This window comes from Ursus maritimus, unplaced genomic scaffold (genome assembly GCF_017311325.1).
Source record: "Ursus maritimus isolate PB19 unplaced genomic scaffold, ASM1731132v1 scaffold_22, whole genome shotgun sequence".
NCBI lineage: Eukaryota > Metazoa > Chordata > Mammalia > Carnivora > Ursidae > Ursus > Ursus maritimus.
In genome coordinates, this window is record NW_024424675.1 from 46,299,410 (window position 1) to 46,311,169 (window position 11,760).

Here is an 11,760-nt window from a genome sequence, read left to right on the forward strand (position 1 = left end):
CAGAACGGCTGTCCCGCAACCTGTCGCGCACCCTCGAGGGGGCTGTGCACACGCGCTGCAGCCGTCGGGGGCCTTCCCTGGAAAGGAGCCCAAGCACCAGCCCCACCGGGCCCCAGGGCGGAGCCAGCACCCACCTGAGGACCCCCGCCCCCCAACCCCGCTGCCGGCCGATGGCGGTCTGTGCACGGTACTTAAGGGAACAGCAACCGAACCCACCAGCCTCCAGTGCTGACGAGTCTGGCCTCGGAGACGCCTCTGCCAGGCCACCACGACCACTGCACGCACCCCCTGCCAGCCCCCACCCGGCCCCCCACCCGTCGCCCCGCTGCGCACTCTCTCTGCCCCGGGAGCTTGCTGTCCTGTTACAGGACTCGGTGGCCACCTGAGGAATAGTTTGGGGAGGATTTGGGCTCACCATGGGGAGCTCAGTTCTCTAGCTCCCATAAACCATCTGACCAAGACCCACCAGGGTGACCCCTTGTCGCCAGGGACCCAGAGGCCAAGGCAGCCTTGGTGGGGGAGGGCATCCTTCCACAGACACAGTGAGGGGCCGCTGTGCCAGGGGCTGGCAAGAGAGTGGTGCCCTCTGCCGGAAGCACAATGACTTCTTGATGCCCCGTGGCTCTGGCCCCTCCTCGCCCAGAATAAGGCCTTCCGTGGTCTCCTTGCTCCCTGGGAACAAAATCCAGCGTCTTCCCCTTGGCCCCAGAGCCCCGCTCCGTCTCACCGTTTGCTCAGCCGAGTTCTGTCCACATGGGTCCCGTGCGGCCACGCACAGCCTGCTCTCTGCACCGCAGGCAGCCTCGTCCGGGCCCACGCCAGCCTTTGCCCTTTGGCATGAAGCCAAGTCCTCACTCTTACCTTGAGCTCACCCTGCAGCCCTGAGAGTGGACTTTGGAGACCTGAAGCCTGCCCTTTCTCAGGGGATTAATGGCTGCAAACCCACCCACCCCCACCCTGCTGAAAAGCTGCCTTGATCCGCCTCTCACCTCAGCGGGGAAAGCCCACGCACCTGCGTAGAGACAGCCCCTGCCCCAGGCCCCTCCTGTCCTGTCTGAGCCCCCGTGCTGCCACGTGCCCTGTACGCCAAGCCCTTGCTCTCTGCGCCTGGCCACTGGCACTGCGCCCCTGGTGTAGGATGGGCCGGCAAGCGCTCCGCGGTCCAGCCTCTGCCCTGTGTTCTCAGAAACACCCGGAACGCACCAGCCTGCACGTCGCTCAGGCCTGGTTAGCGTGCGGGCCCCAGTGCGTGTCCACCGGCCTCCTCTGCCTCTCAGCTCTGTCACGCCTGGGGGGCCTGGGCCTCTCCTTCGGGGCAGCTGCCTCGGGGTCTGCTCAGCGGCCAAGGGCCCCTCGCCAGCTGCCCCTCCTCTCCTCCCACCCAGAGCAGATGGTCTCTGAATCTTAAGCGAGTCAAGTGAAATAATTAGACACAAGCTGTCTGCACTAATTAGCACGTCCGCAGACCACAGGTTGCGATTGTCCCGAGACAGCTGCTGGACACTCCCTGCCACCGTCGGTGTCTCGTGGCAAGGCCTGTGTGCACGCCAGGCCTGCAGGGAGCCCAGTCAGGGAAGGGAGGGTCCCTGGACAGAAGGAGTGGCAGGGAGTCTGCAGGAGGGAGCCAGTGTCTGAGACACACTAGGTGCCCCAGCACCCCGGTGCCCATGATGCCCTCAGCCCCTGCTAGCTTCCCGCTCCTCCACTGCTGAGGGCTGGCCCACCACTCCACCGCCTCCTTGTGCCTCACCTCCCAGCATGCCCTCTCCTGTCCCCAGGTGCTTGAGGCCCCGGTTCTTCCTGTCATACCAGACATCACCCCCAGGGAGGCCTCCCTGACCACTCTGCTCAGGGCCTGTGCCCCTCCTCCTCCTCCTCTCCCTGAACCCAGCCCCCGCTCAGGGGAGACTGCGTGTGAGCTTGTTGGCTCCTTTACTGCGAGTTCCCCTCCTGACACAAGCTCTGTAGGGCAGGCCCAGTCTGTTCAGGTACCACTGACTGCCCGGCACTTAGCTGCATGCCTGGGGCCCTGGAGCTACTCAAAGAAATGTGGGGAAAGGTCAGACAGGTGGGCGTGGCAAGGGCAAGACTAGCAGAGGCGCAGACGCAGGGGCAGGGCAGCAGAGCTGTGACCCCTGCCACCTTGAGCTCAAAGAGATGAGTATTTGCTTTGATGTTTTTGTTTCCCAGCTACCAAGCACTCCACCCTAGGGGTCCTCGTTCTTTGGGGCCTTTTATACTAGATTACCACAGTCCATGAAAGATCATACCCCAAATTTTATACCGAAGTGTGAATGGCTGATAGAGACAGGACAAGGTGGCATTTGCACTTTATCAGAGTAGAGCCTGAAGCTAAGTGAGGGACACTCCAAGGATGATTATGAGACACCCGCTCTCAGGATTTGGGGTGCAGTGTCTCTTCCCCCGGGGAACTTAGCACAGACAGCGAGCGCTCACCCCAGACACAAGGCTCATGGTGTTCGCAAGGGCCTTGGATGGAGCGTGGCAGCTGCCTCTGAATTTGTGACCCTGTGCCCTGACAGGTGGCTGGGGAGACACGGGCTCACGTCAGCTGCTTGGGAAGGGGTGGCAGGTGGCCGGCTGTGGATCCTGCACCAGACCCCCTTTCCTGCTTGGCTCACTCCCCACGGTGTCTGCCCTTTGCCTTCGGGGAGAAGAGATGAAGTGGCTGAAAGCGCGGTGGGTTTTCTGCGGGTGAGGGAGCTGAGTGCATCTCCAGCTTGTGTCCCGAGCAGCCCTTCTTCCCCCGCTCCGAGGAGAGCCTGAATCATGACCCAGAGTCAACCGGACAGCCCTGGGGAGGGTCACTCAGCGGCAAACAATCACACAAAGGGCGCCCTCGCCTGTTTCCAGGCTTTTGTGAAACCCGTGGGCGGCTGCTGGCAGGGGCGGAGACCCCAGGCAACGGGCGATCCTGCCCATCCAGGTGCCCACTCTCTTGCCAGCCCCTGGCACAGCGGCCCCTCACTGTGTCTGTGGAAGGATGCCCTCCCCCACCAAGGCTGCCTTGGCCTCTGGGTGCCCACTCGCTGCCCCCGGGGCCCAGGGGCCAGAGCTCCGGCCCCGCAGGAGGGTCACAGGAGGCGGCTTCTCCATGGGACACCTGCACAAATCTGCACCTTTCCCCTTCCTGGGAGAATACCGGTCCTCCCGCCCCTGGCAGCAGCAGCATCTTTGGGGGACAAACACTGCAGACTCTTCTCAGAGCCAGCTTCCCATTTGCCAGAGCGAGCCATCTGACGAAGGGGAAAATCCGCAAACCTCATTGCCACCGTGTCTAATTAGGCAGCGCTATGTAAATGGAGCATTTTTACATGATTGAAATGTTAGGAGAGGCCCCTGGATTCTCTTAAAATTGGGAGGCTGTGGATCCTGGGGCCTGCTCTCCCCAAGGCACCCAGAGCCTGGCCTGTGCCCAGTCGGGCCCGCAGCCCCATCCTCCGGTGGCTCAGGACCCCAGGCCCCGGGCCGGCACCTGTGTCCTCTCGTGAAGCCGCCAGCAAGACTTGGGGGTAGAAGGGAGAAGGAGAGAGAGTGAGCATCTCCAGACAGAGGGAGGGAAGTCTCCGTGTTCACTGTGCAGACCACAAGTGTCTGCCCCTGCCCTGCCTCCACACCCCCTCAGCAGCCAGGACCCCTGCCCCATGGCCCCTCCAGTCTGCACGCTCGGCTGGTTGCCTTTGGGGCCTACTCTGTGTTTCTCTTTTTTGACCTCTCACCCACCCCCACCTGCTCCGCCTGCTGAGACCATGGTGGCACCTGCCCAGCTGGTCTCCTGGCCTCTGCTCCTGCCCCTGCATCTGTCCTCATTCAACAGCCAGCAATCCTGTCCACACACAGATCTGACCATCGCTGTCTTCTCAAACCCTCCTGTGGCTTCCTGTCTCCCCCAGAGTAAAGTCCAAACGTAGCTTCTGCTCCTTCTGCACCCTCTGGCTCACCCTGCCCCTGCTCACTGGCCTACCTTCCCGGACTCACCAGAGTGCCTGCCCCAGGGCCTTTGCACTGGCTGTTCCCTCTGCTTGAGACCTCCCTCCTCTGGATACCCACCCCTGGCTAATCGACCATCTCCTTAACAAAGAGGCCTTGTCTGGCCAGCCTGTGTAAACCAACCTCTGCCCCCTCTCCCACCTCACTTTCCTATAAGTCCTTGTCACTAGCTGATGGGACACGTTTTGTTATTTATTGGCTCTCTCCTGCCCTAGAGCCATGGTCCTCAACCCGGGTGATTCTCTCCCCCACCACGGGGACACTGGGGACCTCTAGGGACAGTTTTGGTTGTAACGACTTGGGGGAGAGGCCACAGAACGACCCCACGCAGAGAACGATCCAGTTCCATGGAATCCTTGGCTTCCAGAGCTAGGGTACGTGGCTGGCTGCTCAGTGGTCAGGTGTGAGGTGTGCGTGCGTGGCCACCACTGTCCCAGCCCTGGGCAGTGCAGATGCCTTGTCTATGAGCCAGGGTGGGTGGCCGGGAGGGGCCCCGAGGAGGAGACCCACCAGGACTCAGGGACCAAGGCAGTCCCATCGCCCTGGACAGGACACACACTCTCGTTCGTCCCAGAGTCTCTGACCCCCAAAATCCTGGGTGGTCCTTCCTGAGAGCTCGTCTCCCGCTGTGCCCAGCAGAGGGAGGGGGAGAGAGGGCGGGAGGGTGGACGCCAAGCACGGCGCTCACCCAGAGCTGTAGTTGAAGAGCCAGGGGCCTTCGCGACTCCGCTCCCCACGCCCCAGCCGAGGGGGGAGCCGTCCCTGCAGGGCTGGCATTTTCTCTCTTTTCACCCGGCTTGGCTGGTTTGTGCAGCAGAAAGCAAACCCTGTGGGGGGGGCGAGGAGATGGGGGTGCAGGGAGGCTTGTCGGGGGGTGCCGCCACGTCACGCAGCCCTGGGCGGGAGCAGACATCCCCACGCACCCCGACTGTGCAGAGAGCAGTAGGGGCACCTCTCCACCCGGTCCCAGGGCGATTTCATCCCCCAAAATGACTGACCCCACTGGCAGCCACTCCCGCCCCCCAGCCCCTGGCCCCCGGCGCCACTGTTCCACTGTCTCGATGGATGGGCCAGTGATGGATGTTTCACGTCAGGGGGCCTGGGAGCCTGTGGCTTCGTGTCTGCTCCCTTCGCACAGCACTGTGCCGTCGACGTACGCCCGTAGCGCGTGTCCGGGCTTCGTTCCTTCTCGTAGCAGCGTCCTGCCCCAGTGTGTCGTGGAGCAGTTTCTATTCACCCGTGGGCGGATGGACGTGTGGGTTGTCTCCGCCAGCGGCCGCGGAGGCGGTACAGCTGTGAGCCTTGGAACAAGCATTTGTCTGGACCCTTTCCAGCTCCCGTGGGCACAGGCCCAGGCGTGGGATTGCTGGTCATAGCGCTCGAGGGCCTGCAGCCTGTTTCCTTCGGCAGCCGCCCTCCCCATGCCCCGGGGACGAGTCCCGACGCACTTGATGAACAAGGACAGTGGCCCGCGACCCATCACCCCGCAGTGGCCATCCCAGGCGCCCTCCTGCTTGTTCCCAGGCGCGGATCGGACACCCGCTGCTGAGCAACATGAGCTCCAGGGGCAGGAGGGAGGCCCTCAGTTTACTAATTTCTCAGTTCCCACAGTGACAGCAGTGACAGGCGGGAAAGCACGAGGGGGCACATGGCCCAGGGCGGGAGCCTTGGGACGCCGGCACTGACCCAGCGAGCAGGAGAACCCCAGCCTTATTCAGGGAAAAGGGATGCTGGGAGGGTCTGTGGGTTGTGGTGTGGACACCAGGCTCTCATCCTTAATCTACACCCGTATCCCAGCTGCCAGCCCGCTGCAGATGCCCAGTGTGGGCAGGGAGATGTGCTCGCAGCATGGTGGATGACACGAGCCCGGGAGCTGGGACACCATTCTCAGGCTCGGTGGCAGCCTGGGCTCCACCAGCACGTGGGGGTCCAAGCCACGAGGCTGGTGTGGGCCGGGATACAGTCCTGGCGGCCGGTGTGGGGATGGGGGGGCACGCAGGGGCATGCGGGAGGCTTTGATGCTTTTCTAGGGCAGGTCAGAGGCTGCATTATTGATGGATGTTCTGCAAAATTTAAATACTGAGCTATGGGGAAGGCAGCAAAAGCCCAGGGACCACCCATGTGCAGTTCTCTTCTCTTCTCTTGAACTTGAAAATGGCCAGATCGCATTTTAATGCATTCGTTGTGGCCCCACTGCTGACCAGGCAGAGCAGGAGGACCACTGGGCAGCAGGCGGGGCAGGCGGGGGGCACCTGCATACAGGTGGGAGCAGCTGTCATCAGCTGGCCTCCGGGGGGGGAGACTCCAGAGGCACAGGCTCGCCCACTCCCCACCCAGCCGCCTCCTTCCAGCTCCACTGGGGGCTGATTCGGAGAGCAGAGGCCCGCTGCATAATTCAGCCCGTGGAGAAGACCACTATGGGTCCAGAGCTGGGTCCGGGGTTGTCTCTTTGTCCCAGGAGAGCCAGCCAACAGGTTTCGGGGACTCCCGATGGCCAGGCCCCAAGTACACTGTCCACCAGCCATGTGCCCCCCCAAGACTCAGTTCGATCCACTGTAAAATAAGGAGGTTTGCACCCCTGCACCCTAGGGCAGCTGAAAGGTAGATGTGGTCTGTGGGGCCACCAGTGGGAGGCGCTGGAACTGAAACTGTCCCGTGCTCGTCGGGGCCCCAGGCCGGGCCTCAGGTAAATGAAATGCACCTTAGGCCGGGAAACAAGGCCCCGCTTAATAAATACATGAAACCGCTAAGCACGCCAGAGCCCTCCCACTAGGTCACGACGGGACAGTCCCATAAAGGTATCTGTGTCCAGGGACGCCAGGCGACCAGCCGTCTCCCTCGGCCTCTGCATGCCATTCCACAGGGATTTGGCAAAAGAGAAAAAGGGGACCATTCCTGGGTCTGAAAAGTGTACTTCCTAAAGCAAAAGCAGCAGCTCAGGAGTCGAGCCAGCCCCCCAACCCCGAGAGCTTCCCGAAGATGGAGATCCCCCGTCAGGCCTGCGCTGGCCCGGATCCCAGAGGCCCCGCCCACGGGAGGCTCGGGCTCTGCTGGGGGCCCTGCGGGGACTTCCTCCTTGTGGCTGGGTGATCGTCCCCCCCCACGCTCAGAAAGCCCCCACCCGGCCTCCAAAAGCAAGATCGGCACGCCTTCCGGTGGTGGCGGGCTGCACACACAAGCGTGTACACACAGGCACACGTGAGACTCACACAGACGCACACGTGGATCTATACACAGGCATGCGTGCACACACACGTACACACTCACATACCTATTTACGTGCATGCACTTGCACACGTGTGCACACGTGTAGGTCCCGGGCAGAGCTTGTGAGTCCGTGATATGGGAGTAAGGAAGGTTCGGAAAGGTGACCCCACATTCCAATCACACTTTTCTTCCTTTCTTCTGTGGCCGAATCCCTCCCTCCGCGGTCAGCCTGTACTCTCTCCTGGCCTCTGCTCTGGCCCCTTGTCCCGGTGGCTGGTCCTGGGAGGTGAGGTGGGGCGTGAGGCTTGGTGGCTCCCGTCCGTGTCTGCTCCAAAGTGTCCCTCCTGCCCAGGTCCCCGTCCTTCCCACCCAGTGATCAGACAGGCCGAGCCCCGACAGCAGGGTCCACAGGGTCCCAGGTGAAGCCTCATCGAGTGGGACCCCGCTGTGTGGCTGAAGCAAGGCCAGCACAGGGGCAGGACGTCACGGACGCCTGGGTTCCCTCCAGCAGCTCCAGGAAGGGGCCCAGCCCAAGGCCATTGTAGGCTCCTGGGGCAGCCCTCATGCAGTACCACGAACTGGGCGTCATTCTCTCACAGCTCTGGGGGCCAGACGCCCAAAATCAAGGTGTTGGCAGGGTCCGTGCCGTCTGCAGGGTCATCAGACCCACACTGGGCTCCCTCCGGCCTCTGGTGTGGCCGGCGCTCCTGGGCACTGGGGCTTGTGGCTACGTCACTGCCTTTTCTGCGTTCGTCTCACCTGGACTTCTCCTGCAAGGACATTTGTCGCGGACTTGGGGGCTGCCATCACCCGGAACGGCCTCATTTTGAGCCTTCCCTTCACGTCATCTGCAGAGGCCCTCCTTCCATGCCCTGGGGTTCCTGAGGACTTGGATTTGGGAGACACTACCTGAGCCCGCACTCGGAGTGACTCCCCTCGCCCAGGCACTCACTGTCCCCAGAGAACAGCCCCTGTGAGCCTCGCTGCCCCCTGGCTCAGACGTGCCCCTGTTGGCGCCCAAGCACGACCCAGGCACGACCCAGACGGTGGGCTCATGAACTACAGATCTCTGTGCTCTCTCCCCCACAATGCCCAGCAGAGCCCCTGGCACAAAGCAGGGCTCGGACAGTGACCATGACCAGTGAGTTCATGTGCAGATGGGAGGCCAGAGCCTTCCACATTGGGGCTGGCAGCCATGGGGGCTGAGCCCTGGGTGCCCAGCGGTGGAACTCTGGGCCTCAGCCCTACAGACACTGCCAACACTGATCCTGTCCTGGGCACCCCCTCCATCCTGCCTGCTGAGCTTTGTCCTCTAGCAGCTCTGGAGACGCTTCTGCAGCTAGACCTCAGGGTGTGTCAGCCTGAGGGGTGTCCCTAGTGTCCACCCCCCTCCGGTGCCCAATCCCTCCAGTCCTCCAGGATGGAACTGTCCACGCCATACATCCGGCCTCACCACTGTCCTCAACCCAGGCCAGCGCTCGACACAGCTGGAAAGAAGCTGCAGGTGCCTGTGGCCCAGAGCTGTGCCCGTGGACAGTCACCACCCGTGCGCAGAGAGGGTGGCCTTGTCCTCAAGTCACGTTCTAGGTGGCAGAGAGAGTGATGAACATGACATCCTGGGCTCTGGAGGCCCTGCCTGTGGGGCATCAGCAGGCAGAGGACTGGCCATGCTGATGAGGAGAAGAAAAGCACAGTCTCAGGGCATAGCAGGTGTGGGGCAGGAGAGCAGGTGCTGGAGGGGAACTGGTGTAGGAGGAGGGCAGGGGTGGGGGCATACCGGGGGTGGGGGGAGAGCAGGTGCGGGGTAGGGAAGGGGCGTCTTCTTTCTTCCCCGGGCGGTGCCACGAGCTCAGGCCTGCTGGGTTTCTGAGCGGCGTTGCGCACACAGGTGAAGGGCATCCTGACCGAGCTGCTGTCGGGGGCAGCCTGTCAGGGATGGCGTGGCCACGCTCTCTGCGTGCCGTCCATCCCACATCCAGAAAGAGCCTCCCCAGTGTCTCTACCGACGAGGCTGTGTGGGCGCCATTGGCTCCATCTGCATCGCGTGCACGACAAAAACCCGAGAGCGATGACTCCCCTCGGGCATCCCTGCCGGCACCTCCCCCGCCCCCGGTGCTGTGCGGCCCTGGGCTGAGCTGTCGCTCGTGGTCCAGCTGTGAGATGAGGCAGGGCCGTGTGCTGGGCTGACTTCTCTCGGCCACGTGCTCCTGCTGCTCTCACTGCCTGTCCCGGCTTCTCTCGCGGGTGAGCCCCACGCTCCTCGTTCAAGAACCAGCTCTGAGCACCTCCAAGGGGAAGCCTCTACCCCTTCCTGAGCTCCCCCGTGTCCACAACGGATGAGACGATGCCGGCCACCTCATGGGGTGGCGATTCACCTGACAGAAGTGATAGGTGGTTGGAAGGAGGGAGGGAAGGAGGCAGGATGGATGGGGGATGGGTGGTAGATGATGGAGGGTGGATGGAGGGATGACAGAGAAAGAAGGGAAGGTGATAAAGGTTAATCTTTAAAGAGAAAACTTTTGAAACGTGGTGCCGCACCCAAGCAGATATAAGCTATTTCTATTATTTTTTTCATGTCTCCTTGGTTGTAAATTCTACCCCTTTTCCCAAATGTCAGCTGTTTTAGACATTTACTCAATTCCCTTAACAAACAGTGCTGGAGTGCCTACCACGGAGCGGGCACTGGGCGGGAGACCAGGCACACAGCCGCTCACGGGGGGGACGGCCCCGCTGCCCCTCCCCTCACGTCCAGCCCCCGGGCGGCCTGCTGAGGAGCCCCAGCCCTGATTGCACTTCCCCACGACCACCCCCCAGCTAACTAGTCCCCTCAAAGGAGAGACCCAGGGGTCACGGAGGAGCTGAAATGTCAGCCAGGGGGAGGCAGTGGGGGGAGGGGGAGGGCAGGAGCAAGAGCCCCCCGCCCAGACCCCTGCACACCCAAGCCTACAGTGGGCTGGGCTGGGTCCCCGGCCCCGGTCACGCGGGACTGTGGGCTTGACCAGAGGGAGGACAGAGGGAGTCTAGGTGGGAAACAGTGTGTGGATTCTCCTGAGCCCCTATGGCCCCCACCCCAGCCAGTGGCCCAGCCAGACTGACTGCATGGCTTGGTCCCCAATCTACCCTGTCACCCCGGGCAGCACATCCCACCTCCTCCGGGAGCCGCCCCTGGTCTCCCCAGCCCTGGCTCCCCGAGAAGTCTGTGGCGTCCCCGCCAAGCCTGCCCTGGAGGTACCCGGCTGATGCCGCCTGGTGTGGGGGCTCAGGGCCGGCACGCGTCTTCTGTAAAGGGCCCCACGGTCAATGTCTTGGGCTCCGCAGGCCACGTGATCTCAGCCACAGCCACTCAGCTATTGGGCAAAACAGCCACAGTGTGTAAATGAGAGACGTGGCCCTGCACCCATACAACTCTGTCTGCCACCCAAGCAGTGGCAGGTCGATGCGGCTGTGGGCCACAGTGTGCTGACCAGACCCACCTACGCATGCGTCGGATTGGGTGATTTCCCTCAAAGCCCCTCTGTGACTCCCAGTGTCCACAAATGTCCAGACGTCGTATCGGGCACCAGGGACCTCGCTGGCCAGGCTCGCCATTCCTCAGCCTCTGTCGTCACCAACGGTCACTTAGGAACATTCAGTGCACATTCTCTGAGCACTTGCTATGTGCTGGGTGCGGTGTTGGCCCTGGGGACACGGGGCTGAATGGGACAGCTGTGTTCTCCCCAAGCTCAGTTTGGCAAGGAACAGAGAGGACGAAGTAACAGCACAGAAACTAGACGATCAGAACTGGGGTGGGAGCCGCGGGTGCAGAGACCAGCCCAAGGGCAGGTAACGGGGGCCTGGCCCGTCTGTGGAAGCATCCCTCTCTCTGCAAAGCGTCCATCCCTGGTTTTCCAAGCCCCGCACAGCACGGTGCTCTCCGGGGCCCCCCGTTCCCCTTTTCTATCAAGGCACCAAACACAATCTGTGCCCCCCGAAGCCAGGGCCCCTGAGGTGAAGCCTTGTTGCCCACGGCGAGTGAAGAAGAACGTCCTTCCAGCAGGGCAGGGGCCAAGAGCTCCCAGGGGCGCCGCGGGCCTGTCCCACCCTCAGGGACCGAGCCTCGGGGAGCGTGTGTGGATGAGAATGACGAGCAGCCTGTAAGCTGAGGCCCAGACTGATGCACTGTGCCCTCCCGCCCCGTTTCTTCCAGAAAGTTCAGCAGTACACCGTCATCATCCAGGCCACAGACATGGAGGGGAACCTCAACTACGGCCTCTCAAACACAGCCACGGCCATCATCACCGTGACGGACGTGAATGACAACCCGCCAGAGTTCACCGCGAGCACGGTGAGTAGTCGCACCCTGGTAGCGGACTGGCGTTGGCGCCGCTGCTCTCCTCGCTGAACCTGACTGAAGGAGCTTGACGGACAGCGACGCCCCCGCGGCCCTGGGCAGCAGGAGGCTGACGCGGAGTGGTGCCACCCCAGGTGTCGCCAGCAGGAGAGAGGCCCGAGGCGCTGCCAAGGAGCTGGCCTCGGGGTGGGGGGGAGGCGGGGGGGGGGGGG

General features: G+C 62.7%; 1 protein-coding gene across 1 annotated transcript in view; it reads left to right on the top strand.

The window, feature by feature from the left end:
• Positions 1-11,760, top strand: part of CDH4 (cadherin 4) — a 560,000-nt gene that overhangs the window by 523,234 nt on the left and 25,006 nt on the right. Inside the window, exon 9 of the mRNA XM_040638543.1 lies at positions 11,405-11,542. Coding sequence (XP_040494477.1) covers positions 11,405-11,542 — 138 coding nt within the window. The remainder of the gene's footprint in view (positions 1-11,404; positions 11,543-11,760) is intronic.